The following is a 25,267-nucleotide window of genomic DNA, read 5'->3' as shown; positions in this document are numbered from 1 at the left end:
GATTTTAGAAATTATCTTTTTTTCTTCTTCTATTTCCCCCCAATTTATTTTTGGGCAATGTTGATTATGGGAATTAAAAGGGTACATCTCTTTTACAATTTTGCTACTGTATATGGTGATATTTTTTTACTCTCTTTTTTGTTCTAAAAGGGAATTTATATATATATATATATATCTAGAAACTGCAAATACAAAAATAATATTGATTTGTAAATTATCTATTTTAATTTAATTTTACTTTTGCAACTTTAAAATTTTACAGTAATACTTATAATCACTTCAATGGTTGGGTTGTTATTAGATGCTTTGACACTTAATTATAGAAATCGCTTCATACTATTTTCTTTTTTATATACAGCGAAAACTTAATAATAGTATGCGGTTGTAATTTTTATTTTTATTTTAATAAATAATCCATAACAATAAATCTTATCCATACCATAACACTACTCTATTTTTTTTTTTTTTTTAAACTTATATATTTAATATTATTTTGTCACCTTCTATCAAAAAATGTAATTCCGGAATTGGGTAAATCATTCGAGCGTCAACTGTGTTATATTAATAATATGTAGTGCAACTTAGCTAATAATACTTACTTACTTACTTATCACTAATATAGGTGGACTGGTGTTTTGCACATGATGATACAAAGATCCATATAACTCTACTTCTCTCTATTCGGCTCATTTCATTGACTCCTATCTTCATCTCGATCCTTAGCCCAAAACATGCCAGGTTGTTTTACAAGTTTTTCATCTTCTGATATGCCCGCAAGGTGTTCGACATAATTACGCAGAGAGTGTACTACAGCAACGTCTGTGGGACGTGGAAACCCAAGATTTAGCTCCATATACTCTTTGGGATAGATAGATAGTATGAGTTTCATTCTCATGAGATCACTTCTGATTCACCCTTTCCGTGGCTCCTCCGTCATCAATGTCCGATCAACAACCACGTCTGCTCAATATGTCGCTTCCAGGTCAAGAGACCCTGTTTTCGAGAAACTCATGGACAAATACAAGAACCTTCTCAAGGTCATTGCTATACAAGACCTTGTTCTCGCCAATCCAACAGCTGATCCTCCTCCCTCTTTGTCCATTGATTTCCTCTCCAGGCTCTCTCAGAAGCTCCACCTTAACCGTGGCGCTGCTTCTTTTCTGAGAAAGTACCCTCACATCTTTCATGTATTGTATGATCCTGTGATAGCTCAGCCCTTTTGCAGGTTAACTGATGTAGCCATGGAGATTTCTCGTCAAGAGGCTTTGGCTATCACTGCTACTTTGCCTCTCGTTGTTGACCGGTTGGTTCGGCTCTTGTCTATGTCCATATCAAAGTCAATCCCGCTTCGTGCTGTTTTCAAGGTTTGGAGAGAGCTTGGCCTCCCAGATGATTTTGAGGACTCTGTGATTGCAAAGAACCCTCGTCTTTTTAGGCTTAGTGATGGTCATGAACCCAATACCCATACCTTAGAGCTGGTTCAAGAAGAAGAGAAAGTACTGAAATTTGAAGCCGCGGTTGAGAATTGGAGGGTGGTTGAGTGTTCTAAGGAAGATTGCAGTGTTGATAGAACCGAGATTCAGTTTAGTTTCAAACATAGTTACCCACCTGGAATGAGGCTGAGCAAGAACTTTAAGGCTAAAGTTAAGGAATGGCAGAGACTGCCTTATGTTGGGCCATACGAGGACATGGTTGGTAAGAAAAAGAACAGATCCGGAGTGATGGGAATAGAGAAAAGAGCGGTTGCATTTGCTCACGAGTTCCTCAGTCTGACTGTCGAGAAGATGGTGGAGGTAGAAAAGATCAGCCACTTCAGAAAATGTTTTGGGATTGATTTGAACATAAGAGATTTGTTCTTGGATCACCCGGGCATGTTTTATATGTCAACTAAAGGGAAAAGACACACTTTGTTTCTCAGAGAGGCTTATGAGAGAGGACGTTTGATAGATCCAAATCCAGTTTACGAGGCCAGGAGGAAGCTTCTTGACCTTGTTCTCTTGGGACGCCATGCTGCTTTATCAGACTCTGGGAACACAACAAGTATGTCTGAACAAGAATGAAATTGCAGACTCCTCTTCAGTTGTTTTGAGTATATAAGCTAAACAATCGACCATATCACATTCAGTGAAGTGTAGTGAAAAACTTGAGAGATGATGAGATCACCAAGATTCAATCAGCCTCGAACGTCTCTCTAGCTACATTGAGGAAAAACAATACAAGATAAGCTCTGTGTCCTGTAGCGTTTCGGATCAATTGTTTTGCTCAAAACCAAAAAGCTCAAGATAAAGGCGAGTAACTTGATGTATATGCGAGTACGTGGATGGATCAAAAACTTGTATACGAAACCAATGTAAACTGTCTTTGTTTGTGTACTTTTGTTGGTTATGTCGACAGGAAGTCAGAAACTATCCAAATTCAATACGTCTTCTGATTTTTGCTTGGTTGCCAATTGCTCAATGTGGCTTCCCTTATTCTACTTAAAAACTCTCCTGTTTTTGTTTTTTTTTTTGGTTTGTTGTACGTAAATTTTTGTGACTTGTCGAAAGGAAAAAAATATACAGCCAGATTAAAACTATGAGGCCACTGAGAGGAAGCCACGTAAGCAGTTCGGAAACCACATCTCTTCTCTTAAAAAATCAGACACTTCTTCTTCTTCATTCTCGTGTCCAAAATAATCTCGCTTTCTCTTCTTCGTCTGCCAAATCACACAACAGGAACAGGTGCGTTACTCTCTTCGCTCATCTTTCTAATCTCAATCACTTTCCGTTTTGTTTGGTCCAAATCTGCGAAATCTTATGAAAGTAATAACAAAAAATTCTATGAAATCTTTTGCATATGATTCTACTGCCTGGGTTTTGTTCAGCAAGCCTATTTGATTTTTTTAATATTCCAGTAGATTTCGTCTTTGGTGCATAAAATTACCAACCTTTGTTCATATACGTCGCTCATGTTGATTATACTGTTACCAGAAAGTTGCATGTTCAAGGTCTAGTTATATCTTTGGTTCTTTTTTCATTCAGATATTTTTCGTTTTTGTTCACACCATGGCTTGTAACCGTTTGTGCAGATGGCTGCTTCATCGGCTTGTCTTATCGGGAGTGGGTTATCTGTCTACACAACAAAACAGAGGTCCCAAAAGCTTGGCCTTGATAGGACATCTAAAGTTACAGTTGTGAAGGCTTCTTTAGATGAGAAGAAACAAGAAGGAAGGAGAGGTTTCTTTAAACTCTTACTAGGAAACACTGCAGCTGGAGTGGGTTTGCTTGCAAGTGGGAAAGCAAATGCAGACGAACAAGGGCAAGGTGTTTCTTCGTCTAGGATGTCATATTCTAGGTTCCTAGAGTATTTAGACAAGGGAAGGGTTGAGAAAGTAGATTTGTATGAGAATGGGACTATAGCTATTGTAGAGGCTGTTTCTCCTGAGTTAGGTAACAGGATTCAGCGTGTACGCGTGCAGCTACCTGGATTAAGTCAGGAGCTTCTCCAGAAGTTGAGGGCAAAGAATATTGATTTCGCATCACATAATGCTCAGGAGGACCAAGGTTCTCCAATACTCAACTTGATTGGGAATCTTGCATTCCCGGTTATCCTGATTGGCGGTTTGTTCCTTCTCTCGAGAAGGTCTTCTGGTGGAATGGGTGGCCCTGGTGGTCCTGGTTTCCCACTTCAAATTGGTCAGTCCAAGGCAAAGTTTCAGATGGAGCCAAACACTGGTATAACTTTTGATGATGTTGCTGGAGTCGATGAAGCTAAGCAAGATTTCATGGAAGTGGTGGAGTTTCTGAAGAAGCCTGAGAGGTTTACTGCTGTTGGTGCCCGGATCCCCAAAGGTGTTCTCCTTATTGGCCCTCCTGGTACTGGGAAAACCCTGTTAGCAAAAGCCATTGCTGGTGAAGCTGGTGTACCCTTCTTTTCCATCTCGGGTTCTGAGTTTGTTGAGATGTTTGTCGGTGTTGGTGCATCAAGGGTCCGCGATCTTTTCAAAAAAGCCAAAGAAAATGCTCCGTGCATTGTTTTTGTGGATGAAATAGATGCTGTTGGTAGGCAAAGAGGAACAGGAATTGGTGGAGGTAATGATGAAAGAGAACAGACCCTTAATCAGCTCCTGACTGAAATGGATGGTTTTGAGGGTAACACTGGTGTTATCCTAGTTGCTGCAACCAACAGAGCAGACATTCTTGACTCGGCTTTGCTAAGACCAGGGCGGTTTGACCGGCAGGTATATTATATACATACTTGATTGGAATACCCTGTATCTGGGAATTTCCATTGATCCTCTTTATTGCTGGTTGCTTAGCGTGTGTTCTTGTTGATGCAGGTATCTGTTGATGTTCCAGATGTTAAGGGAAGAACAGACATACTCAAGGTCCACTCCGGGAATAAGAAATTTGAAAATGGTGTTTCACTTGAAGTAATAGCCATGAGAACGCCTGGATTTAGTGGAGCTGATCTTGCAAACCTCTTGAACGAGGCTGCCATATTGGCTGGCCGCCGTGGAAAGACAGCAATATCATCAAAAGAGATTGATGACTCAATTGATAGAATTGTAGCTGGCATGGAAGGAACAGTCATGACAGATGGGAAGAGCAAAAGCTTGGTTGCTTACCATGAAGTTGGCCATGCCGTATGTGGGTAAGTCACAATTGAGATTAGAAGAATGTCTTGTGTATTAAAGTGCTTAGTTTGAAGTTCGTTATTCGTTCTTGCAGAACTTTGACTCCAGGACATGATGCTGTCCAAAAGGTCACATTGATACCACGTGGCCAAGCAAGAGGTCTGACTTGGTTCATTCCCTCAGATGACCCTACTCTTATCTCCAAGCAGCAACTCTTTGCAAGAATTGTTGGTGGACTCGGTGGTAGAGCCGCAGAAGAAGTCATTTTTGGTGACTCTGAGGTGACTACTGGCGCAGTTGGTGACTTGCAACAGATCACCGGTTTGGCTAAGCAGGTAACTACAGTCCAAGCTTCAGTTTTTGTTCCTTATAGCCTAAAAACTGAATAAAAATAATTGATAGTATCGGGTTATTGACCTGCAGATGGTGACAACATTTGGGATGTCTGAAATTGGACCATGGTCGCTAATGGACTCATCAGGTCAAAGCGATGTCATTATGAGGATGATGGCAAGAAACTCAATGTCTGAGAAGCTAGCAAATGATATCGATTCAGCGGTAAAGACATTATCAGACAGAGCATATGAGATAGCTTTGAGCCACATTAAAAACAATCGTGAAGCCATGGACAAGATTGTTGAAGTACTTCTTGAGAAAGAGACAATGTCGGGTGATGAATTCCGAGCAATCCTATCTGAATTCACAGAAATCCCACCTGAAAACCGAGTTGCTTCCTCAACATCAACATCAACACCAACACCAGCGTCTGTCTGAGTAAGAGACCTTTTAAATCTCTCAATCTCTGTGTATATCTAGAGACACTTGCCCATACTGTATAAATATGATATAAGAAACTCTTTGTCAAAATCAGGAACACAGATGCATAGTCATAGACTCGTGCTTAAATTACTAGTCCTGTAATAAGCTGCAAGAGCCTTTGACACAAAACTGAAAACAAAAACCAATCTTATTCAGAATTAATCGCCTGATCAAGCTCTGAGATTCAAATTGCTTACATTTATGCACACATCACCAAGTACAGTTTGTTAACACAAGATAGGAATCAAACCCTAGACTTTAGACGACCTAATGCTTCTGGAGAAGTTCTAATAATCCAACAACACATGAAGAGTCTTGACACATTATTCATTAAGCTTCGATTTAATCATCACTCAAAAGTCAAAGACCCTAGAAAGCAAATGATCCAAAGTTCCAACCTTTACATGATAATTAAGACGCCATTTTCACCAGCAGCTCCGTGGTTGTTACCCTTCTTCACCCACACCATAGCTCGTGTAGGTATAGACCAATCATGTCTCTGGTTTCGGTAATAACCTTGTCCGCTAGTCAACCTCGTAGGTCCCTTGACTTCCTCTTCCACTCTCTTCTTGATCCAGCGTTTCTGAAATTTAGTTTCTTCCTTAGCAGCATGCTCTCCCTTGGACGTGAAAACTCTCCTAGTGTCCTCTTTTACCGGATCACTCTTCTTTTTCTCCCTCGGATCTCCTCCAACTTCGTCCTTGTTGCTCACAATTGCTGCAGAGACCTCAAGTTCCTCTTTCTTAACCCATTTTGATTCTTTTTTACAACGATCCACAGCAGAATGCATACGAGATACTCCACATAAACCCTTCTCCTTGGGCTTCACAGCAGATTCTTCTTGTCTCCTTGGTTGTTCATGATCAACCTGCTGCTGCTTCGCCTTCACTCCTCTCTCTACTGAGTCTTTTTGCTTCCTCTGTTTCCGCTCTTTCTCCTTCAGCCAACGTTCCTGAAGCTGAAGGATGGATACGTAATTATCAGGAATCGAAGCCAGACTCTTCTTCTTCTGCTTCTTCTCCTCCTCCATTGGATCTCCTTCTCATCACAGTCGCGCATTATTACTATTATTACTCATCATCATCAATGCAACAAAAAAGAAATGGGAAACACGAAGCAATCGCACATTTAGCGAGAAAGACGCAAGGCCCATTGGGCTCAATCTAATGACTGGTACTGGGCTGGCCCTTCACAACAATAAAAGTAGAAACGTTTTTATTCCAGCCTAGTTCTGACATTTGACACTTTCAGCCTTACGGTATATAACTATAATATATACAAAGAAAGGCACAACGAATAATAATAAATGAAAAAAAAAAAATCAACAATGGACACGCAACGTTATCTTTACATACTATTTTTGGTTTTCACAGTTTCGTTTTTGTTCAAGATCCAATAAACAGGCCGAATCCCAAATTGATATCCTCAAGATCATCCAATTACAATAACAAATAATAATCATTAATAATAAAAGAAAAGAAGAAAGAAAAAGATCAGGAAAAAGCTTTTTGCTTGTTGTTACTTCAACATCCTGCAACACAGCCCTGAAACCTACTATTGCTCCTCCTTTGATTGATTGATTGATTGCTCTTCAAATAACATTCTGAAAAGAACAAAGCTTCACATCACCATTTTTTTTTCCTTTTTTTTACCACTAACACTACCCTTTTCTTCTTTTCTTTCTTTCAATCACAAACACAACAAACAGACCACCAAACTCCAGTCTCTTTTTTTCCTTGTCTTTTTGCCTGTGTAACCACTTTAGCCATCTATGCACATCATTCATTGATAGTGTTTATCAGAACAAGACCATAGGATGCTGCAGAAACAGAGCAAACAGAACTGGAATTGAGATCATAGAGGGCAAAACCTGGCAGAAGATCTGGTTTCATATCAAAGGGCATCATCAAGTTCACGCATAGAGAAGTTTGAAGCCTCTGATGCCTCAGCTAGAGATTCAAGCATGCTTGTCACTTCAGTAGTATCGTCCAAGTAGTATTTAGCCTTGCTTGGCTTTTGCCCAACTGTGCATGCAAAGACTAGAGCATTATCACACAGTAACCTTTTCGACATCGCATTACCAATCGCTTCAAACATGTCTTCATCAGATCGGTCATCTCCAATACATAGCACAAAATCAACCGGTTTTCCTTTTTCAGCCATTGATGAAAATATCTTTTCTGACACGGATCCTTTGCTGACTCCCTATACTCACACAGAGCACAAACTCCAAGAATTAGATCTTTTTGAAAACACTAATCCTTGAATTAAGTAGAAGAGAATAAATTACCTGAGGCTTGACTTCTACAATGTAGTGACCGCTTTTGACTGCCACTGGCTCATTAGCTAGAACACTCTCTAGATGCTCTAACATTTCCTTTGCTTGTAACGAACCAAAGCCTGGATCCGCATCCCGATATTGCCAAACCAAAGCACTCTCTTTGATTTCAATGGAAGAGCCATCGGTAGATTCAGTGTACTGTTTCATTACAGGTTCCACGATCTGCATCCACCCAAAATCAGAGTTCTGCCCACATGTTTCCCATTCTTCATTGCCTGACCACCTAAAGAAAAGATACAAGGCATGTTACTACCCATGAAGGAGAATAATTATACAACCTGAAACAAGTGGCAATAACAAGTAGAGAAGAAAAGCACCTCAAGAAGTATCCATGCTCCGCCGCAATTCCAATGTTTTTGCACGGCGTGAACCACTTGCCTAAGCTTTCCCTCCCTCTTCCGCTGACAATAAAAATTGAATTCTTCTTGTCCTCGCAAAGTGCATCCAAGAAGTTAAGAACTTCCTGGCTTGGAGCTTTATTGATGGAGTTTTGAGGCATCAGAGTGCCATCATAATCCAACAGTATAGCTCTGCTTTTCGCCCTTTTGTAGTCCGACACAATGCACGGTATTGAAAGCTTTCTAAAATTAGGATCGAGTGCCACAACTCTGAAACCAAAACTAATCCCCATCCCCCAACACCTTTTCTTGAAATGATCCACACATATCCTCTCTAGGTCTTGCAAGAAACTTCTTGACCAATAAGCTACATCGTGAGTACTAACATACCGGAAATGTTTCTCATGTCGCAGCTGTTTCTCAGCATCACTCATTGAAAGGGCCTCATTTAAGGCTTCTCCAGTCGCTTCAACGTTCCATGGGTTTACGCGTATAGCCCCACTAAGCGAAGGAGAACATCCAATAAACTCTGATGCAACCAACATGCTCTTCTTTGGGCCACTAAAATCTGATTCAGATCCAAGTAAACCCTGTCTACAAACAATATATTCGTAGGGAGTAAGGTTCATACCATCTCTAACAGCTGTAACGACTACGCACTCAGCAATATGGTAATAGGCGTTTATTTCATTTATCGAAACCGGAGTATCAATATATATGATAGGCTGATATCCAGGTTTCCCAAACTCTCCATTGATCCTCCTGCAGCTTTCTTCGATTTCACCGCGTATTTCGTCTACATCGACACCTTTACCCCTAGCGGGGTTAACAATTTGAACCAGAACCGCCCTTCCCCTCCAATTTGAGTGCTGCCTCAGCATTTGTTCCATTGCTAAAAGCTTCAGGTTTATACCCTTGAAAATATCCATGTCATCAATACCAAGCAACACAGTCTTACCTTGGAAACGATTTCTGAGCTCCGTCACCTTACCCTCCTCTTCTGAATATCTCATCACCGACTGAATCCGACCCATGTTGATCCCAACTGGCATGATCTTGATTCCCACAGTCCTCCCGTAATACTCCAGGCCAATGTAGCCTCTCTTAGACTGGTACTCAAGACCCAACATCCGACTGCAGCAAGTAAGGAAGTGACGAGCATAATCAAAAGTGTGAAAGCCAATAAGGTCACTGTTTAGTAACGCCTTAAGTATCTCCTCCCGAACAGGCAGAGAGCGGTATATCTCAGATGAGGGGAAGGGACTGTGAAGGAAAAATCCCATCCTTATCCTGTTAAACCGTCTTCTCAGAAACGTCGGCAAGACCATCAAATGGTAGTCATGAATCCAGACAAAATCATCATCTGGATTTATAACCTCAATAACTTTCTGGAAGAAGAGCTTATTAGTCGCCACATAAGCTTCCCAAAGAGACCTATCAAATCTTCCACCATGATCAGCTGAAAACGGAAGCATGTAATGAAAGAGTGGCCACAGCTGCCTCTTGCAGAAACCGTCGTAAAATTTCGATTGCAAATCAGGTGGGAAAAACGTCGGAACACATTTGAATTTGTCCAAGAGTATCTGCGCCACATCGTCTTGTTCTTGTGAATCAACATCAACGCTCAAAGATCCAACATACAATATCTCCATATCCTCAGGCAAACCATCCTTAAGCTGCAGATACAAAGAATCTTGATCCCAACTGAAACTCCAGCTCCCATTCCGTTTCTCGGCCTTCAAGGGAAGGCGGTTAGCAACAATGATCATTCGATCAGAGGAAACAGAGGAAGGGTTATCGGAAGAGACACTATAAGCTTGATCTTCATCGAACTCAGACACATTACCAGGAACTGTCATTACTCTAGGAAGCCGCCTACGCTCCCTTCCCATGACAGGGAAATTCCCTGATGCCAAGTCTAATAAATTTGTGTACGACCTAGAAATCATCTTTGCTTGTCTCCAAATCCCCAAAAGAATCCACAAATTAAAACACTAGTTCAACAAATCTGCATCAAGAGAAACACCAGAATGCACTAAGGTCAATCTCCACGAACAAGATCTACGCACAGAAGTACCCAAAAAAAAAAAAAAATCAAATTTTTTGGTAATTTAAATACTCATCAAACCAAATCGAGAGCTTGAGCAATACCCAGATATCAAAATCAATCAACCATAGTCACTAATCATCTTCTATCACTGAGTTAAGAACCAAACAAAAAACAATTACAGGGGAGGGGGCAAAATAACAAAATAGAATGAATGACACATTCCTATCATCTAGAAAGCAAGATCCATGAAATTACAACCCAAAAGCTAAAACAAAAGATTCACCTTTCAGATACATGAACAAAAAAAAAATAAAAAAAAAATCTAAATCGAAGCGACCCGATCCCTCAATTGAGCAATCAATCACAAAAAAAAAAAAAAAAAGAAGAACCCGAGAAAGAAGAAAAGAGACAAAAAAAATAAAAATTGAAAACCGAGAGAAAAAAAATATATCTTTGGATTAGACACGAATCGAGACTCACCTTTTTGTTCCTTTGGCAAATGAAGAATCTGATCTTCTTCTATCTAACCCAAAAAAATGAAACGTGAAATTTAATCTAGGGTTTATATGGAAAACTCAGAAAATAAAAAGATTAAAAAAAAAAAAAAAAAAAAAAAACTCTGTTTCCAGCCTCATATGTGTATTCTGGAATAATATCATATATGCCCCCTCTATTCTATAGACCAAGCTACTATGACCACTATATATTATTTCTCCAAAAGTCAAAAGTTTCTTACCCATTAAAAGATATACTATTTCCTTTTTCATGAATAATAAAAACATGATCACATCTTGGCCTTAGCAATGTTTACTTTTTGAAATTAATAGTAATAAACAAATTAAGTTAAGTTGTTCCAAGTATAAAAAAAAAGTTGGATAAAATTTTCATATGTTAATGAGTAATTTTTCTATGTTTAAGTGATATACACTATATATTATTTCTCCAAAAGTCAAAAGTTTCTTACCATTCAAAGATACCATTTCCTTTTTCATATATAATAAAAACATGATCACTGGCCTTTAAAATTTGTTCTTTTGAAATTAATAGTAATAAGCAAATTAAGTTAAGTTGTTTCAAATAAAAAAAAAAAGTTGGATAAAATTTTCATATAGTATGTTAATAAGTAATATTATATGCTTGAGTAGAAGTAATATATTTATGTCGTTTTTTAATAATGATTTACAATATCTTAATAATTATTACAAATATATGGGAAATGTTTAAAAATAAAATAAGATATTGAGGAATCAAAAGTGTTAGTAATAAAGATGAGAAAAATATATATAATGGACAGAAATTAAATATTTGGGTGTTCAATGTGGACATTAGTAAAACATAAGGGGCAAAATAGAAGAAACAGATATAAATAAAAGGTGAGAATGTGAAATTAAGCATAAAGTTGTACGTATAACAGTCGTACATCGTGTGTGATTTGGGAAGCTATCTCTCTCTTGTCTTTGGATATGAATCTCAAAAGGAATATTATTTTATTATTTTATTTCTTTTAGTTGGGGTCTAGTTATGATTTAACTGGTCAAAGCCAAGGGGCTTCTTAACTAAAAATTAATAAATCTTAAATAAACACTCTTGATTAATTTTTTCAAAAAAAGACCGTCACGGTGACACACACACCGAGTCGTTTGCTTCGCTGTCTAACAAGTACATGTCATTTAACAACGTACTTGAAGACCAATGGGATTCGACGGTGATGTAGAAAAAAGGGACAGCCTAGTGGGAATAGCGTTGTCTCCGTATTAGAAAATGTGGATAAGGCAGAGGTGCTGAGTATCGTGACGCGCAAGTCGTAAGCGCGTGGAGAAGCAGACACGTGATATGGAGGAACAACGTGAGGACGCGTGATGCCGTGTTGCGATGTTTATGAACTGTGAATGAATGAAATTGAATTGAATTGAATTGAATGGGGGTGGACCACCTTTGGCTTGCTTTGGGCTAGTAGTAGTACTGTAGTAGTGCTCTCTATCTCGCTTACCCCAAACGTGTCTAAGACCTTATTTTGGACCGTTTGACACGTGTCGAAACAGGGGACACTTTTGAGCGTGTGGTTAGCCGGGGTGATCATGTTTCTTACGTTCTTTCTTTCTGCTTTTTTTTTTTTTTTTGGATCATTATGTATTATAGTTAGTGGAATACAAATTAAACAATATGGAAGCATATGGGGAATAGATTTTATATGGGGGTTTGTATTTTATTTTAAATATATGAAACTAGTTGGTCAATTAATTGTTGGTTGCACTTTTGTCTATATAATTTGTCTTTAATGATTGATTAGTTGTAGGCCTGCAGTTACAACGTCGATAAGATTTTCTTTGTGTTGTCAGATTGTTGTTGTGATTTAAAAATTGGACATACACATATTTGAATTTTAAAAGTACTGAGAAGAAAAAGACAAAAATTTGCAAAGTAAGTAAAATGTCAGATTTTAATTAGAAATTTATGAGTCTATATAAGACTAAGAGGATGTTATTGGATTGTTGGATTTACAAGATTTTTCTTAGTGGATCGAGATGTTTTTGATATCAAAGTTAAAAGTTACTGCAAATCCACTACGTTACCACTTGTTGAACGTTGAATGAGTGCAGTGCACATTTATGTGCCAATTTAAAGAAGCAACAACGTTCATGTCTTGAAACGTTGTTTATGAATAACAACAAGTATAATCTAGAAAATTTGAAAGCATCATTTGTTTACCATGTTCCAATTACGTTGTAAAGATATAAAAAATCTGAAAGCCATGGAGTCGTCGGTCAGGATACCCTTAAACTTACACACGAAGTCAACGCGACGATGCACGCCACAAATTGAACACACACGAAGTCAATTTATAATAGTCAGTCGATCATGATAGGAGGATACTCTCTCGTGAGTCGTGATTCTCTCTCGCTTGAGGCTTATGTTTGATTTATGTATTATTTGCAACTAGTGCAACATATTTTCCTAATTATTCCATAAATTTTACAGAGAGAGAAACAAGATTTTTAGTAGTTAACGTCTGGTTGTTTAAAAAATTAAGTTAAGATTATGAAATTATACATGTATTGAAAATTTAATATGAATTTTGAATATATAAGGTTACATCTAAGGTTTTTAAAATTAGAATATTCAAAAGTTCTTAATTAAATAATACATTATTTCAATTAAATTTAGATTTATGAAAATCAATATCCTAATCTTATAAACTCTCCAATTAGCTACATTCATTCAACCAAAAAAAAAATGTCTTTGAAAGCTGACTGAAACTTAAGAAAGATAAAAAAAAAAAAAAAAAACTAATTGTATCTTTATCCTAAAGACAAAATTTTCAAAAAGTATTATGTTTATTTTTTTATTATTTTTTTAATCCAATAGAGATCATGTTTTGGTTAAATTAATACTACTCTCTCCGGTTTTTTTTACTTGTCGTTCTAGAGCTTTGCACACAAATTAAGAAAATAGATCAATGCTCTATTATACCTCTTCTTTAATATATTTTCTATTTTTTTATTGGTTACAAGTATTAAAATAATTGGAATAAAATTGATATTTTTAGTAAATATATGCATTGAAAATCTTTGCACAAAAGAGAATGCATTGGAAATCTAAGTTGACAAATATTGGAAAACAAAATTTTTACTCTAAAATAACAACAAAAAAACGAGGGAATAGTATTTAATTAATTAAAAAACCTGAATTTTAAAATTGATATTTTGATATAAGTGGAAGTTGTTAAAACACCTACATTATTGTATCCAGAAGATCTCCTTAATTTTGCAACTAATTAATTAAGCGGATATTTTAAACTTTTTAATTTAAATTTTCGGTTTAAATATTTTAAAAAAAGAAGCAATAAACGATCTTACGCCAACCCGACAAAAAGCTCTGTTTCATGATCATCATCATCATCAACATCTGAATCAACATCATCAAAATAACAAGAAACACTACGAGAGTAAAATTCAATTTTTCTCTAATCGCGAATTCGAATTTGGAATCATGTCAAGTTACAAAGCCGATGAAGAGTACGATTACCTCTTCAAGCTCGTGTTGATCGGCGACTCAGGTGTCGGCAAATCAAATCTGCTCTCTAGGTTTACCAAGAACGAGTTCAATCTCGAATCCAAGTCTACCATCGGTGTCGAGTTCGCTACCAAGACACTCAAAGTCGAAGGCAAAGTCGTCAAAGCTCAGATTTGGGATACTGCTGGTCAAGAGAGGTCCGATTTCGTCTCCTCCCTTCTTCTTTCCTGCTTACTTGATTGATTCCAATCCTTTGGATAAGCTTTTTCATATTCATCCTTTTTTTACGTTTTTTTTTTTTTTTTTTTTTTTTTTTTTTTTTTGTGTTTTTGTGGTTTCTCAGTTCGATTCGCTGTATTTACAATAGAATCATTGTGTTTGATTTATGTATCTGAGTTTCATGAATCTGGAGTGATTTGGTGCTGTAAAGATGAAGAGTTGGTTTTTTTATTTATCTCAGAAGTTAAAAGTGTGGTTGTTCATTTACTGATTCCTTGATCTCTCCTGTCTAGGTCCATCCCCGTAGAAAAAATGTTTGCTTTTTGAGATGTGTGACTTACTACATACTGTTTATCTCTAAACCTCTGTTGTTACTGTATTTGTTTTGTGCTGTTCCGTCTGTTTCACACAAAAGTAGGTTTCCGAGCTTTTGTTTGATTGACTTTTAAACCCAATACACTTGGTGAAAACATCATATCATTCTTTAAATCTCCTCTGTCTTAGTCTTAGCTTTCACAGTTGCACTAGACATAGATGGATTTTGAATTTTTCAGTGGAGCTCTTTCCTTAACTATGTGTTTGTTACGTTACAAAAAGTTTCCATTTGGTAGATACGTTGAAGTGCCTCCAAAACGATTGTTCTGTGAGTAGTATGTTTATCGAAATATAATCTTACCCCGGCTAGTTATGTGTAACTGAACTTATTACTGTGGTTGTTATTGTATCTCCTTAAATCATGTCTAAGATTATACATGGGTTTGTTTATACTTTTTGATAGATACCGAGCAATCACAAGCGCTTACTACAGAGGAGCTGTAGGTGCTTTGCTTATTTATGATGTGACAAGGCACGCGACTTTTGAGAATGCAGCAAGATGGTTAAGGGAACTAAGAGGACACACAGACCCAAACATAGTGGTTATGCTCATTGGGAACAAGTGCGATTTGCGCCACTTAGTGGCAGTCAAAACTGAAGAGGCTAAAGCCTTTGCTGAGAGAGAATCTCTGTATTTCATGGAGACATCAGCTCTAGACGCAACCAATGTTCAAAACGCATTCACAGAAGTGCTCACTCAGATCCACAAGATAGTGAGCAAAAGAAGCGTGGATGGATCGAACAGAGGAGAAGGATCGTCGGCCGATTTACCAGGAAAAGGAGAGACTATAAACGTTAAAGAAGACGGATCGGTTCTTAAGAGAATGGGTTGCTGCTCTAACTAGAGTGGAGGATTGTAGATTTGGTTAGGGTGAGACATCAGATGATTATCTCTTTGGCTATGGCAATCAGAAACGAAATAAGAATCAACTACTTTAAGATCATGTTTTATGCTATGGTAAATTTAGCCTGCAAGAGATTTTTAATTTTAAGGTACATGGTTGGTATTTGTCTTTGACACTCCCACCACTTGTAAAATTGTAATAAACTAAACAGATGCAGATCTTCCCCCAAGTAACATTTCAATGACAAATGTCACAAAACATCAGGCAAAGACGTTCTTGTAGCTTAACTTTCGAACATGGCATTTGTTCAATATGTTCACCTCGTTTTTTTGTTTCTCCACGAATCTGTCAGAATTGTTTTACGGACAAAAACATATACAAAAATACAACGAGGAACAGTGTCTCTCTCAACTCTATAGACTAAGGAATAAAAGAAATAGACGCAATTATCAGCTTCTGAGTTCTCAAAAAAGCTGAATCTGACTTAACTAAAGAGGGTATAGAAGCTGATAATAATCCTGGTTAATATATTGTTGAACCTGTCAACTATCAAACAGAAGTAGTAAATCTGATTTCTTCTCTTTTTCTTCAGACATGTACAGTGTTTTGTAATCCTGTGCTCATCTGTCGTCTCACATGCTCAGGTATTAGCCTGTTGATCAGCTCCATTGAAGCTCCACCTAACTGTTTCCACATACAAAGAACCAATTGGGTTATGGTGAAGTTCCAGGAAACAAAAGCAGCATTTTTTTGGAGCTTAGTTGATTTTTTTACCTCTTGTTTAAGATTGAACAATGGAGGTAATGGACGGCCATTTGGAAGACGGGCATTTGGCTCTCGAAGTTCATTGAAAAACGGATGAGCACATGCTTCAAGCTAAAGAGACAAAGAAAAACAAATGTCAGAATAAGTCTCAGCTCCATCCAACATTTGAAAGAGAATTTAAACGAGCTTCTATATTTCCACTCCATCACTCAAAATCAAAAACAAGTTATCACAAGAGACTACTTACCGCAGTGCAGCGTAGACTTGGTGAATATTGAAGAAGCCGAGATGCCAGGTCAATGGCTTCTGGAGGCATCCGCTTATGAAACACCTGTGGAGGTCAAAGGTACAATATATGGTTGATGTTATAAATGACATGCTTTTATGACTATTGTGTAGGTTAAGTAATTGTTGGACCAGAGAAAAGGTGAGATGACTTACCTTGTGCCAAGGGTGAGCTTTGATTTGTGGGAATCTAAAGTCTGTGTAGTTTGGGTTCATACATCGAATTTCTTCACGAGTTGGAGTACCAAGAACCTAAAACAAGGCGGCAAGAACTTATGGTAACAAATATACCAGATTCTAGGTAGCTTATAAACCTAGAAGAGAAAAACTATCCAGGTATATAAGTAAAGGAGACTTCACCTTTATGATCTCCACAAGCTGATCAACTGAATTTTCTCCAGGAAATAATGGCTGTAGAGAGAAAGAGAGAGAGTTTGAGATAATAAAACATCAGGCAGGCACTATTTGGAGAGATTAACGCAAAGAAATCCACACTAACCTGGCCAAGAAGAAGCTCTGCCAGAACACAACCAGCAGACCATATATCTATGGATGCTGTATACTCTGTGGCTCCAAAGATGAGTTCCGGAGCTCGATAATAACGGGAGCATATATATGATATGTTTGCTTCACCTTTGACCTAAAATGTATTGTCAAAACAGAAATGCATGAAATGAGTGCTTTCACGAGGCGAGAATTTTTCTGCCACCGCCTATACTTACGTAAATAACTTCTGAGTAATGGGGAAAGCAATATAATTGGTATAGTTCACACTCAATGGTAACTCATGAACTACATGTGTAGATACATAACATAAGCAAGTAGACAACACAAGAAACTCAGTTAAAGAAAGGATAACAGCCTTACCAATACTTTTGCACTTCCAAAATCACACAGCTTAACCTGGTGGGTTAAGGGATCAACCTACAGTATGCACCAGAAAGTTAGATCCAAAACTAGTCAAGGTCACAAAACACATGCCATGCTATATAACGTACCAAAAGATTTTGTGGTTTCACATCTCTGTGGCAAACACCAGGAACAGTATGGATGTAAGCCAAACCTCTGAAGATCTGCATTAGATATTTTTTATCAGTTACAAAGTCTAATATATTAGAGGTTATTTGTGAGACAAACTGCAAAAAAATAGTGCATACTTGATATGTGTAAAGTTTGACATAGAAAATTGGCATCCTCTGATTTGAACTAGTGTAGTGCCTCAAAACCCGGTACAAAGTCTCAGGTACATACTCCATAACGAGGTTGAGGAAGAGCTCATCTCTACTCGTTGTGGAGAAGAAACAGTGTTTCAAGGAAATGACATTTGGGTGATCCATTAGTCGCATTAGTTGCAACTCACGGTTTTTGTATCGTCGATCTTGCAAGACCTTTTTAATGGCTACGGATTCTCCGGTTTCCAAGCATTTCGCCTACAATAGTAATTTTTAGGCTTGATCAGAGAGTGAAAATAAGATTTATGACCTGTAAATGCTAGCATAGAGGAGCACAATATACCTGGAAAACAATTCCGAATGAACCTGTTCCAACAACCCGCTCAGCCATGTAACTAATGGTCTGTAGGGGACAAAATGAAGTTGAGATAAGAGATCATAATTACTTCGACTAGGCAAAAAGTAGTTAGAGAGAGAGATCATAAGCAAAAATTAGAAGTTAACCTGCTTCGGTTCACCGTTTTTGCCGCCAATGGTAGTGGAAATGATATGACCGGTAACAGCATCATTTCCTTCAATAACAGCAGCAGTCATTTCCTGCAAACCACCTCACATATTAGTAACAGGCGTTAAACTATTGTCGTTAAACTACAAACGTGGACGAGAGAGATGGTAAGCATTTACTGCTTCTAACAAGCCTCGGGATAAATATTGACAGTATAAGAATGCTATTATTACATAAATGATCAAAATAAACTTCAATATTAATCATATATACCGAGGTAAGTTCTGCCAGAGAAAAATCATACAAGTAAAATGGAGAATAAGTTATGGCAGAGTGAAGGAGAAGCCAAAGTAAAAAAAAAAGGAGAATAAATGTCGGTCACAGATAGGAGGGAGGGAGACAGAGAAGCAATGGGGCAAGAGAAAAAACATAACTATAGGAATACTCGAAAACCTGCCAAGAGTGAATTCAGAGATGTACAAGTAAATTGTACTTTGTGGAATGAAGAGTCCATAAATAATTTGAGATATCCAAACAAACAAGCAAATTGTACTTTGAAGAATGAACATATTGTTGAAATAAATAAACGAAGTATACGTACAAGAAAGAAAAACAAAGCTAGGTTTGTATGCATAGTTTGTCCTGCGATCCAGAGACTGAATTTTTGTAGGTTAGCCAAATCGAAATCAACTAATACAGCTCTAAATTTTTGCACAAGATTCAATAAAAGGGTACTGTTGCTTAGATCTCCGGTAGAGAGTAAGATTGAAGTTGTAGCTCGGAAAAATCAATCTAGCTGTAACTAGTGGTGCATGCAAAACATATAAAGTAAAAGTCGCAGTCTCCGATATAAAAAACGCTCTTGTCGGAGTAAAAAAAATAACTCTCCGGTGAGCTCAGATCAGAAACGAGGACCGAACAAAAAACATGAGCACGAGAATACAAATCGATTCTACTGAACTTAGACATGGAACAAAGAATAATAGAAAAAAAAAAAAAAAAAAAAAAAAAAAAAGGAGCTAGATCGGAGTAGATCTAGAACAGCCACCAAACTCTAAATTCAAATGCACTCTTTACCAAACACAGACGTCAAAACAGAGAGAGAGAGAGAGAGACGAGAGGGGGGGAGGCATAAACCTTATCTGAATCCGTTTCAGAACGGCGTTTGGAAGCGTCACCGTCGTGAAGAAGCTGCGGCGGGGGAGGAGCAAGAAGAGCATGAGGCTGAGGCCCCAATGGTACTGAAGCCATGTGCTTTTTTTTTTTTTCTCAACCACTGCTGAACTAATTGAGTAAAGTCTATTTTTCTTAACACTCGTTCAAAGACAAAGGAGGACCCACGGAAGACTAGTAGTGTGCGCGTGAATGTAACGCTCCAATCATATATCTACTTTCTTATTTAATAATGATAACTAAATTTATACTTAAAAGTTATAGAACTCCATTAGATTATTCTAATGACTCCATATGGGTATCAAATTTATTACTCCAATCATATTTCCCATTTTTAGATATAAAGCTTACCCTAAAAGACATTTTTGCAACCATTTAATTTTTAGTTTTTTTGGTTCCTTTTGCTTTCATCATTTATCACAAGTGTTTTCTTGTTGTATACAGTACAGTCTACCATAACAAATTCACGATACCGAAACTATTAACGATGATCTGATGGATTCTTTTTTCGTTATACTATCTATCACATACACAAAAGAGTTTTTTGAAGTTACTATTCATAACTGTGCCCATCCCATGCATCAGCTTCAATCAACATTCAACTCACATGTATCCAGAGATTTGGGATAAACACCAAGAATTGAAACTTGAAGAAGAACCCAAATCTTGAGATTATTATGCAAGCACATTCGTGAAACGAAGAAAGCTCAATAGAATATACCTTTGCCAAGACAAAGTAATTTCATAAACTAGGAAAACTAGATTCTTTCAAAAACATAACCAAAAAACCATCCTGTCATATTCAAACAGCATCGTTCTGCTTTATCCTTCTGCACATCTCAAGTATACCAAAAGACTCACTCATGTAAATCAAAATTTTTGCATTCAAAAACACTATAATCATTCTAGACAGTTTGTCTAGTCTAGTAGGCATATCACCATAAGAGAAAAAGTTCCACAGAACAAAACCAAAACCTGTGACTATATTGTATAACCAGATCGATTCATCAGTGTTTAAGCTAAGGTTGTCCAACTTGTTCATAAACAGGCAATGCCATGCTCTCAAGCAACTTAATATGCAAAAACCTAACATTCTTCCATTTACCAGGAACTGAATCACCAATCCCATTTATACTCGCCATCACATTCTCTGCAATCTCCTTCCTTCCCATTGACAATCTCGCCACCTTAACAACGCTACACGTACCTGTACCAACGAAGAACAGAGCCGATTCACAAGCTTTCTCAACCTGCTCTTTCCAGTTCCCATGCCTGAGGTTAACCGCGATAGGGTTCTTCTTCTTCTTAGCAAACTCTTTCACCAGCAGCTTCGGCAAAACCGGCATCAGCCTCCTCTCCGCGAAATAAAGCTCGCAGCAACGCTTCTCCTTCTCTAACTTGACTAAATCCGACTTCAGTTTCGAGACTTTGATCACAGTGGTGATAGGGATCTTCTCCGCTTCGATCTTCTTCAAAGCCGCTTCCTTTGTGATTTTGTTCTTGTGTTTGTCGTCGATGATCAAACAGAGCTCCGGCGAATCTTCGGCGGCGAGATCGATGAGAGGATGAGGAAGAGGGATCATGAAAGGGTTAGTCCGATCCAGCTGTGGGATTCTCTTCACTGTCACGATTAGGTAGACGAAACCGTCGTTCTCGTTCTCGTTCTCGAGCTGTTCTGAGTTCTTCTTCTGGGACTTGGATTTGGAGTCCCACCATTTTAACAGAGATTTCACGGCGCTGTTAACGTTATTCGAGTGAACCTTCGACAGGTGACGCGCCGGAAGAGCAGCCATCGTAGTAGTACTACTCATTCTCCGGTGCGAGAGAGACGGCGCAATTGCGAAATTAGGGTTTCGAGTCCGAAAATAAAAGGGTTTAAAAATTATTAAGAATATTAATTAGAATTGCGTTTTCCTTCCCCCACCCCCCCCCTTTATTTTTACTTTCGATATTATTATATTCGTTTTCCTTCCCCCCCTTTATTTTTCCTCTCGATATTAATAGTTGCATAGTATGCTCGAGACGGTATTAAATTGGACTAGTCTGCACTTAATTTACCATTCATCATTATATACTAATATGCAATAATACATACTAAAAATCTCCATATTAGTATACATTTCAGTATACAACTTCATATCATTATAAATTTACTGTTGGTCTGCATTTTTCATTTCACTCCTCAAAAGCTCCATACCATTAAAAGCTTCATACTAGTTTGCTCCATACTATAGTCTAATATATTGCATACCAATATATTGGTATGCATATGCATAGTCCAATCTACAACATACTGTACAATCATTCAAAGCCTTAATGTTATCAAAAGAACAAAGTTCAAAGATTTTTTTAGATCAAAATACTTTAACTGACCACGCTAACATATTCGTTTAGATTTGTAAACATCTAGTATATATCTCGTTTCAACTAACCATAGATTATTAACTGAAATTTTACCGTGTGATTGAATTGTCAAATCAACAATTTTACTATTCTACCAAAAAGTTAAACCTAAACTTTATAATATTTTAAAAATTTATGTTTTTTAGAGAATATGCATCAATAACCACAAAAATAAAAAAGAATTAAATAACTACTATTAATGTGACCGAGTAGATAATGTGATTTTTGCTCCGCAAAACTTTAGTTTGGTGAATGCTATATCCAGGCCCGCAGCTTGGCCATCCTTTAGGTTTCAGTCTACTGAGATAAGACGATCTTTGACACCTTTCAAAGATTGGGAATGCATTTTGGAAAACTCATGCTCAAACAGAGGGGCTCTCTTTATTGCTTAGAGTGTTACAAACGATTGCAGGCTTCAGTCCTATATGGCAGCAAGTCATCCATCGTGGTTACATCAAGTGTTTTCGGAAGAGAGAGTGATATCCCGTGATTGATTTTGAGTTTTTAGTTTGTTTTTGGGTTAGGAGCGGTTTTTTGGTATAGGGCCCACAAATCTGGGTGCTGGGTTTGCAGTTTAACTTACAGCGGTGTTTCATATCTAGGTCCAAATTTGTGAGTGTATGGCTGTAATGTTGTGTAACATACTCTAATCTTCTAATATAATATCAGTTGATCAAAAAAACACTACCATTAATGTCACAATGTGTTCTCTCTCTTCAAAGAGCTGGAATAGTCCCACCTGGAGTAGCAAACAATAACTTTGAAATAAAAAGTAGGCTGATTACTATAATCTAGTCAAACAAATTCCATGCAAACAACAACTTTGAAATAAAAAGTGGGGTGATTACTATAATCTAGTCAAACAAATTCCATGGTCTGCCTATAGAAGATCCTTTAGACCACCTTGATGAATTTGATAGGTTCTGTGGCCTAACCAAGATCAATGGTGTCAGTGAAGACAGTTTTAAACTTAGACTGTTCCCTTTTTCACTAGAAGACAAAGCTCACTTATGGGAGAAGATACTACCAACAGGAGTCATCACCACATTGGATGGATGCAAGAACAACAAGGTTGAGGAATGAGATTTCAGGTTTTGCACAGAAGAACAATGAACGTTCTGTGAAACTTGGGACATGTTCTTTTGAGTTGTGTTTTTGCAATATGTGTTTTCAGCTATTGGTATTCGTATAAACTCTCAGATGCTTTGTATGGAGCAACTGTTGCAAAATTTGGTCCGCATCCTTTTTATGCAGCTTAGTAAGTCAATTGCTTAATCTTTTTGTATAATATGGCTATGAATTTGTGACCAGTGAAAAAATTACAAGATTAATTATTCAAGGTTATTACGAACAAACATCACCTAAAAATTGAAGTGAAGCCAGTGCGAGCCCAAGGATAGTTGACTATAATTTAATGTCCCAAAAAAAAATTTTGCATACCAAATTAACATAGGAAAAAACTAATGTTAGAATCTTAAGAGATTAAAGTGGAGAAGAAGCTGATTTTTTTTAAATAAAGTTTTGATAGTAATCAGCCACGGACAGAATACAAATCGTCAATTAAGCTTTTTTTTTGTTGTTTCATTGTTTAATAAATAATTATTTAATTTTATTAATATAACATAAGAATTTTGGAAAATTCGTTTATATTTTTTGGGGAGAAAAAATTGTTGTTGGGAAAAAGAGACAGGGGGATTCGAACCAAGAACCAATAACAAATAACCTAACCACCACACTGCATGATATTCTAAACTAATGCCCCTAAAGTTTATATAGATTACCCTTCCTAAAGCACTTGCTTGCTGGGCTTCTGCCACGGGCCGGGCCTGGTTACTAATGATGGATTGATGTAATCGTTATAAAGATCCCAGATCCGCCTATTAATTGAATATTTTTTCCTCTTATTTGTTATTGAAACCTGATCTTTCTTTATTTGTAGTTGCATTTTGTTCCACATTGCTTCCATCACTTTTTGGTAGCTCTGGTGTCAAATGGCAAACTTGTTTATAATCTTCTGTTTGATTTTTTTCATACTCTCTGGAACTGTTGTTAGTTGATACCATCAAGGGGATATACTACTGGGCTACTGGCCTTGTATCAAGGATCCTACAAAAAGTTATCCTGTGATTCGGGGGTGGAGTTTGGACATGTATATCAGCTAACATGTGACATAAGACCCACAATTGCAGCCATATGATTGTATGTTAAGATGCTCGAGCTATTTTTGACACCTAATAAGGTCAAAATCATTATTGCGGAAGTGGTCCCGATTGGGTAATTTTAACTCTGCAGCTGTACTCTTGAAAGTTAATTTGAATGTTTTTTTCTTTTCAAAATTTCATTGCGGTTACTTGCTCATGCTGGTTAGGTCTTTGGTCTTCCTCGGTGGTTTCACTTGTGTACTGTGTGTTGGACCGTCTGGTGTACAGCTCATGGGTCTTAAGGAATTCAGGTAATAGCGATGTACTTCCGTTACTGAAAACTTGACAAGGAAACATGAACATCTTTTCATCAAGAATAAAGTTGTCCATGTTACATGTCGTATACTTGATGAAGAATGAATATAATGTGCTACACGTAACTTTTGATATTATGTGGGTAGCTCAAATGGAAGCATCTGGTTCATCTTTTTCATCATGAATATGTTCCTCGAAAGAACCATTTCCATCAAGTGGACCCCTAAAGTCTAAACTAAGACTTCCAGACTTCTTTTTACTTGCCACCAATATCCCGACGGCACTATACATGACTTTATTCCATCAGGTAAAGAATCGATCACTCTAGTATATGAGTTTACTATTTACTCTGCCAACAAAAAAAAAAACAAAAACAAAAGAAAACAGAGAAGACATATTAAAAAAGAAGTTGTCTCTCACAGTCACATTTAATTCCCCTGGTTACATTGGAATCTCTGTAAAAATGACTTGTTGTGTGATACAACTTGTATCAATGTAGGTCTCACTTGTATATGGATTCTTATACGGTTTATATATATATATATATATATATATATATAGAAATATTTAAATGGCGAGTTTGAAATTTTAAGTTTGCAATTTAAATGTTATTTTTTAAATTTTTAAAATTATAATATATTTTAGATTATTATATTATTAAATATTATGATCTTAAACATGTTTTCCAATAACTAACTCTTTAAACAAAAGATCTAAACTAATGATCTTATATTATGTTAATAATATTTTTACTCTAAGAACACTCAATTGAGTTATCCCTTAAGTGATGTGATATAACTTGGAATCTTCGGAATGAAAAAAACTAGGTTCTAAAATACAAATTGAAAAACTAAGTCCGAGCAAGACCATTCTTCTTAAATGTGTAGTTTTA

At 37.1% G+C, this 25,267-nt stretch overlaps 7 protein-coding genes across 8 annotated transcripts; 3 read left to right on the top strand and 4 right to left on the bottom strand.

The window, feature by feature from the left end:
• Window positions 1–460: 460 nt before the first annotated feature.
• Window positions 461–2,433, top strand: LOC104764305 (protein ROOT PRIMORDIUM DEFECTIVE 1). The gene has a single exon (XM_010487809.3). It carries the CDS (start codon window positions 879–881, stop codon window positions 2,058–2,060), a length of 1,182 nt encoding a protein of 393 aa, XP_010486111.1. The 5' UTR covers window positions 461–878; the 3' UTR covers window positions 2,061–2,433.
• Window positions 2,434–2,563: 130 nt separating this feature from the next.
• LOC104764295 (ATP-dependent zinc metalloprotease FTSH 8, chloroplastic) lies at window positions 2,564–5,482 on the top strand. Its single transcript, XM_087508032.1, has 5 exons — window positions 2,564–2,720; window positions 3,068–4,219; window positions 4,319–4,632; window positions 4,710–4,950; window positions 5,039–5,482. The coding sequence occupies exons 2-5, from the start codon at window positions 3,068–3,070 to the stop codon at window positions 5,387–5,389; spliced, it is 2,058 nt and encodes a 685-aa protein (XP_087364158.1). The 5' UTR covers window positions 2,564–2,720; the 3' UTR covers window positions 5,390–5,482.
• An 82-nt stretch (window positions 5,483–5,564) lies between these two features.
• Window positions 5,565–6,464, bottom strand: LOC104764279 (uncharacterized). The gene has a single exon (XM_010487779.3). It carries the CDS (start codon window positions 6,462–6,464, stop codon window positions 5,835–5,837), a length of 630 nt encoding a protein of 209 aa, XP_010486081.1. The 3' UTR covers window positions 5,565–5,834.
• Window positions 6,465–6,762: 298 nt separating this feature from the next.
• On the bottom strand, window positions 6,763–10,840 carry LOC147946521 (putative alpha,alpha-trehalose-phosphate synthase [UDP-forming] 7). Of its 2 annotated transcripts, none has more exons than XM_087508030.1 (5): window positions 10,644–10,840; window positions 8,093–10,121; window positions 7,725–7,998; window positions 7,305–7,639; window positions 6,763–7,203 (listed from the first exon to the last, which is right to left on the bottom strand). In XM_087508030.1, exons 2-4 carry the CDS (start codon window positions 10,060–10,062, stop codon window positions 7,328–7,330), a joined length of 2,556 nt encoding a protein of 851 aa, XP_087364156.1. In that variant the 5' UTR covers window positions 10,063–10,121; window positions 10,644–10,840; the 3' UTR covers window positions 6,763–7,203; window positions 7,305–7,327. The 2 variants fall into 2 exon arrangements, with proteins under 2 accessions (XP_087364156.1, XP_087364157.1); XM_087508031.1 differs by having other exon boundaries at window positions 10,265–10,835.
• A 3,065-nt stretch (window positions 10,841–13,905) lies between these two features.
• Window positions 13,906–15,885, top strand: LOC104764258 (ras-related protein RABA1a). The gene is made up of 2 exons (XM_010487760.3): window positions 13,906–14,374; window positions 15,175–15,885. Exons 1-2 carry the CDS (start codon window positions 14,154–14,156, stop codon window positions 15,614–15,616), a joined length of 663 nt encoding a protein of 220 aa, XP_010486062.1. The 5' UTR covers window positions 13,906–14,153; the 3' UTR covers window positions 15,617–15,885.
• A 33-nt stretch (window positions 15,886–15,918) lies between these two features.
• Window positions 15,919–21,377, bottom strand: LOC104764247 (shaggy-related protein kinase iota). Its single transcript, XM_010487750.3, has 12 exons — window positions 19,481–21,377; window positions 18,343–18,435; window positions 18,182–18,241; window positions 17,824–18,096; window positions 17,665–17,739; window positions 17,534–17,590; window positions 17,166–17,306; window positions 17,027–17,077; window positions 16,823–16,918; window positions 16,629–16,712; window positions 16,391–16,492; window positions 15,919–16,300 (listed from the first exon to the last, which is right to left on the bottom strand). The coding sequence occupies exons 1-12, from the start codon at window positions 19,592–19,594 to the stop codon at window positions 16,205–16,207; spliced, it is 1,242 nt and encodes a 413-aa protein (XP_010486052.1). The 5' UTR covers window positions 19,595–21,377; the 3' UTR covers window positions 15,919–16,204.
• On the bottom strand, window positions 20,383–21,327 carry LOC104764238 (uncharacterized). Its single transcript, XM_010487738.3, has one exon. The coding sequence runs from the start codon at window positions 21,325–21,327 to the stop codon at window positions 20,536–20,538; it is 792 nt and encodes a 263-aa protein (XP_010486040.2). The 3' UTR covers window positions 20,383–20,535.
• Window positions 21,378–25,267: the final 3,890 nt, after the last annotated feature.

This window comes from Camelina sativa, chromosome 3, assembly GCF_030686135.1.
Source record: "Camelina sativa cultivar CO46 ecotype springtype chromosome 3, ASM3068613v1".
Classification (NCBI taxonomy): Eukaryota; Viridiplantae; Streptophyta; class Magnoliopsida; order Brassicales; family Brassicaceae; genus Camelina; species Camelina sativa.
This window is presented reverse-complemented; position numbering and strand designations above follow the sequence as displayed.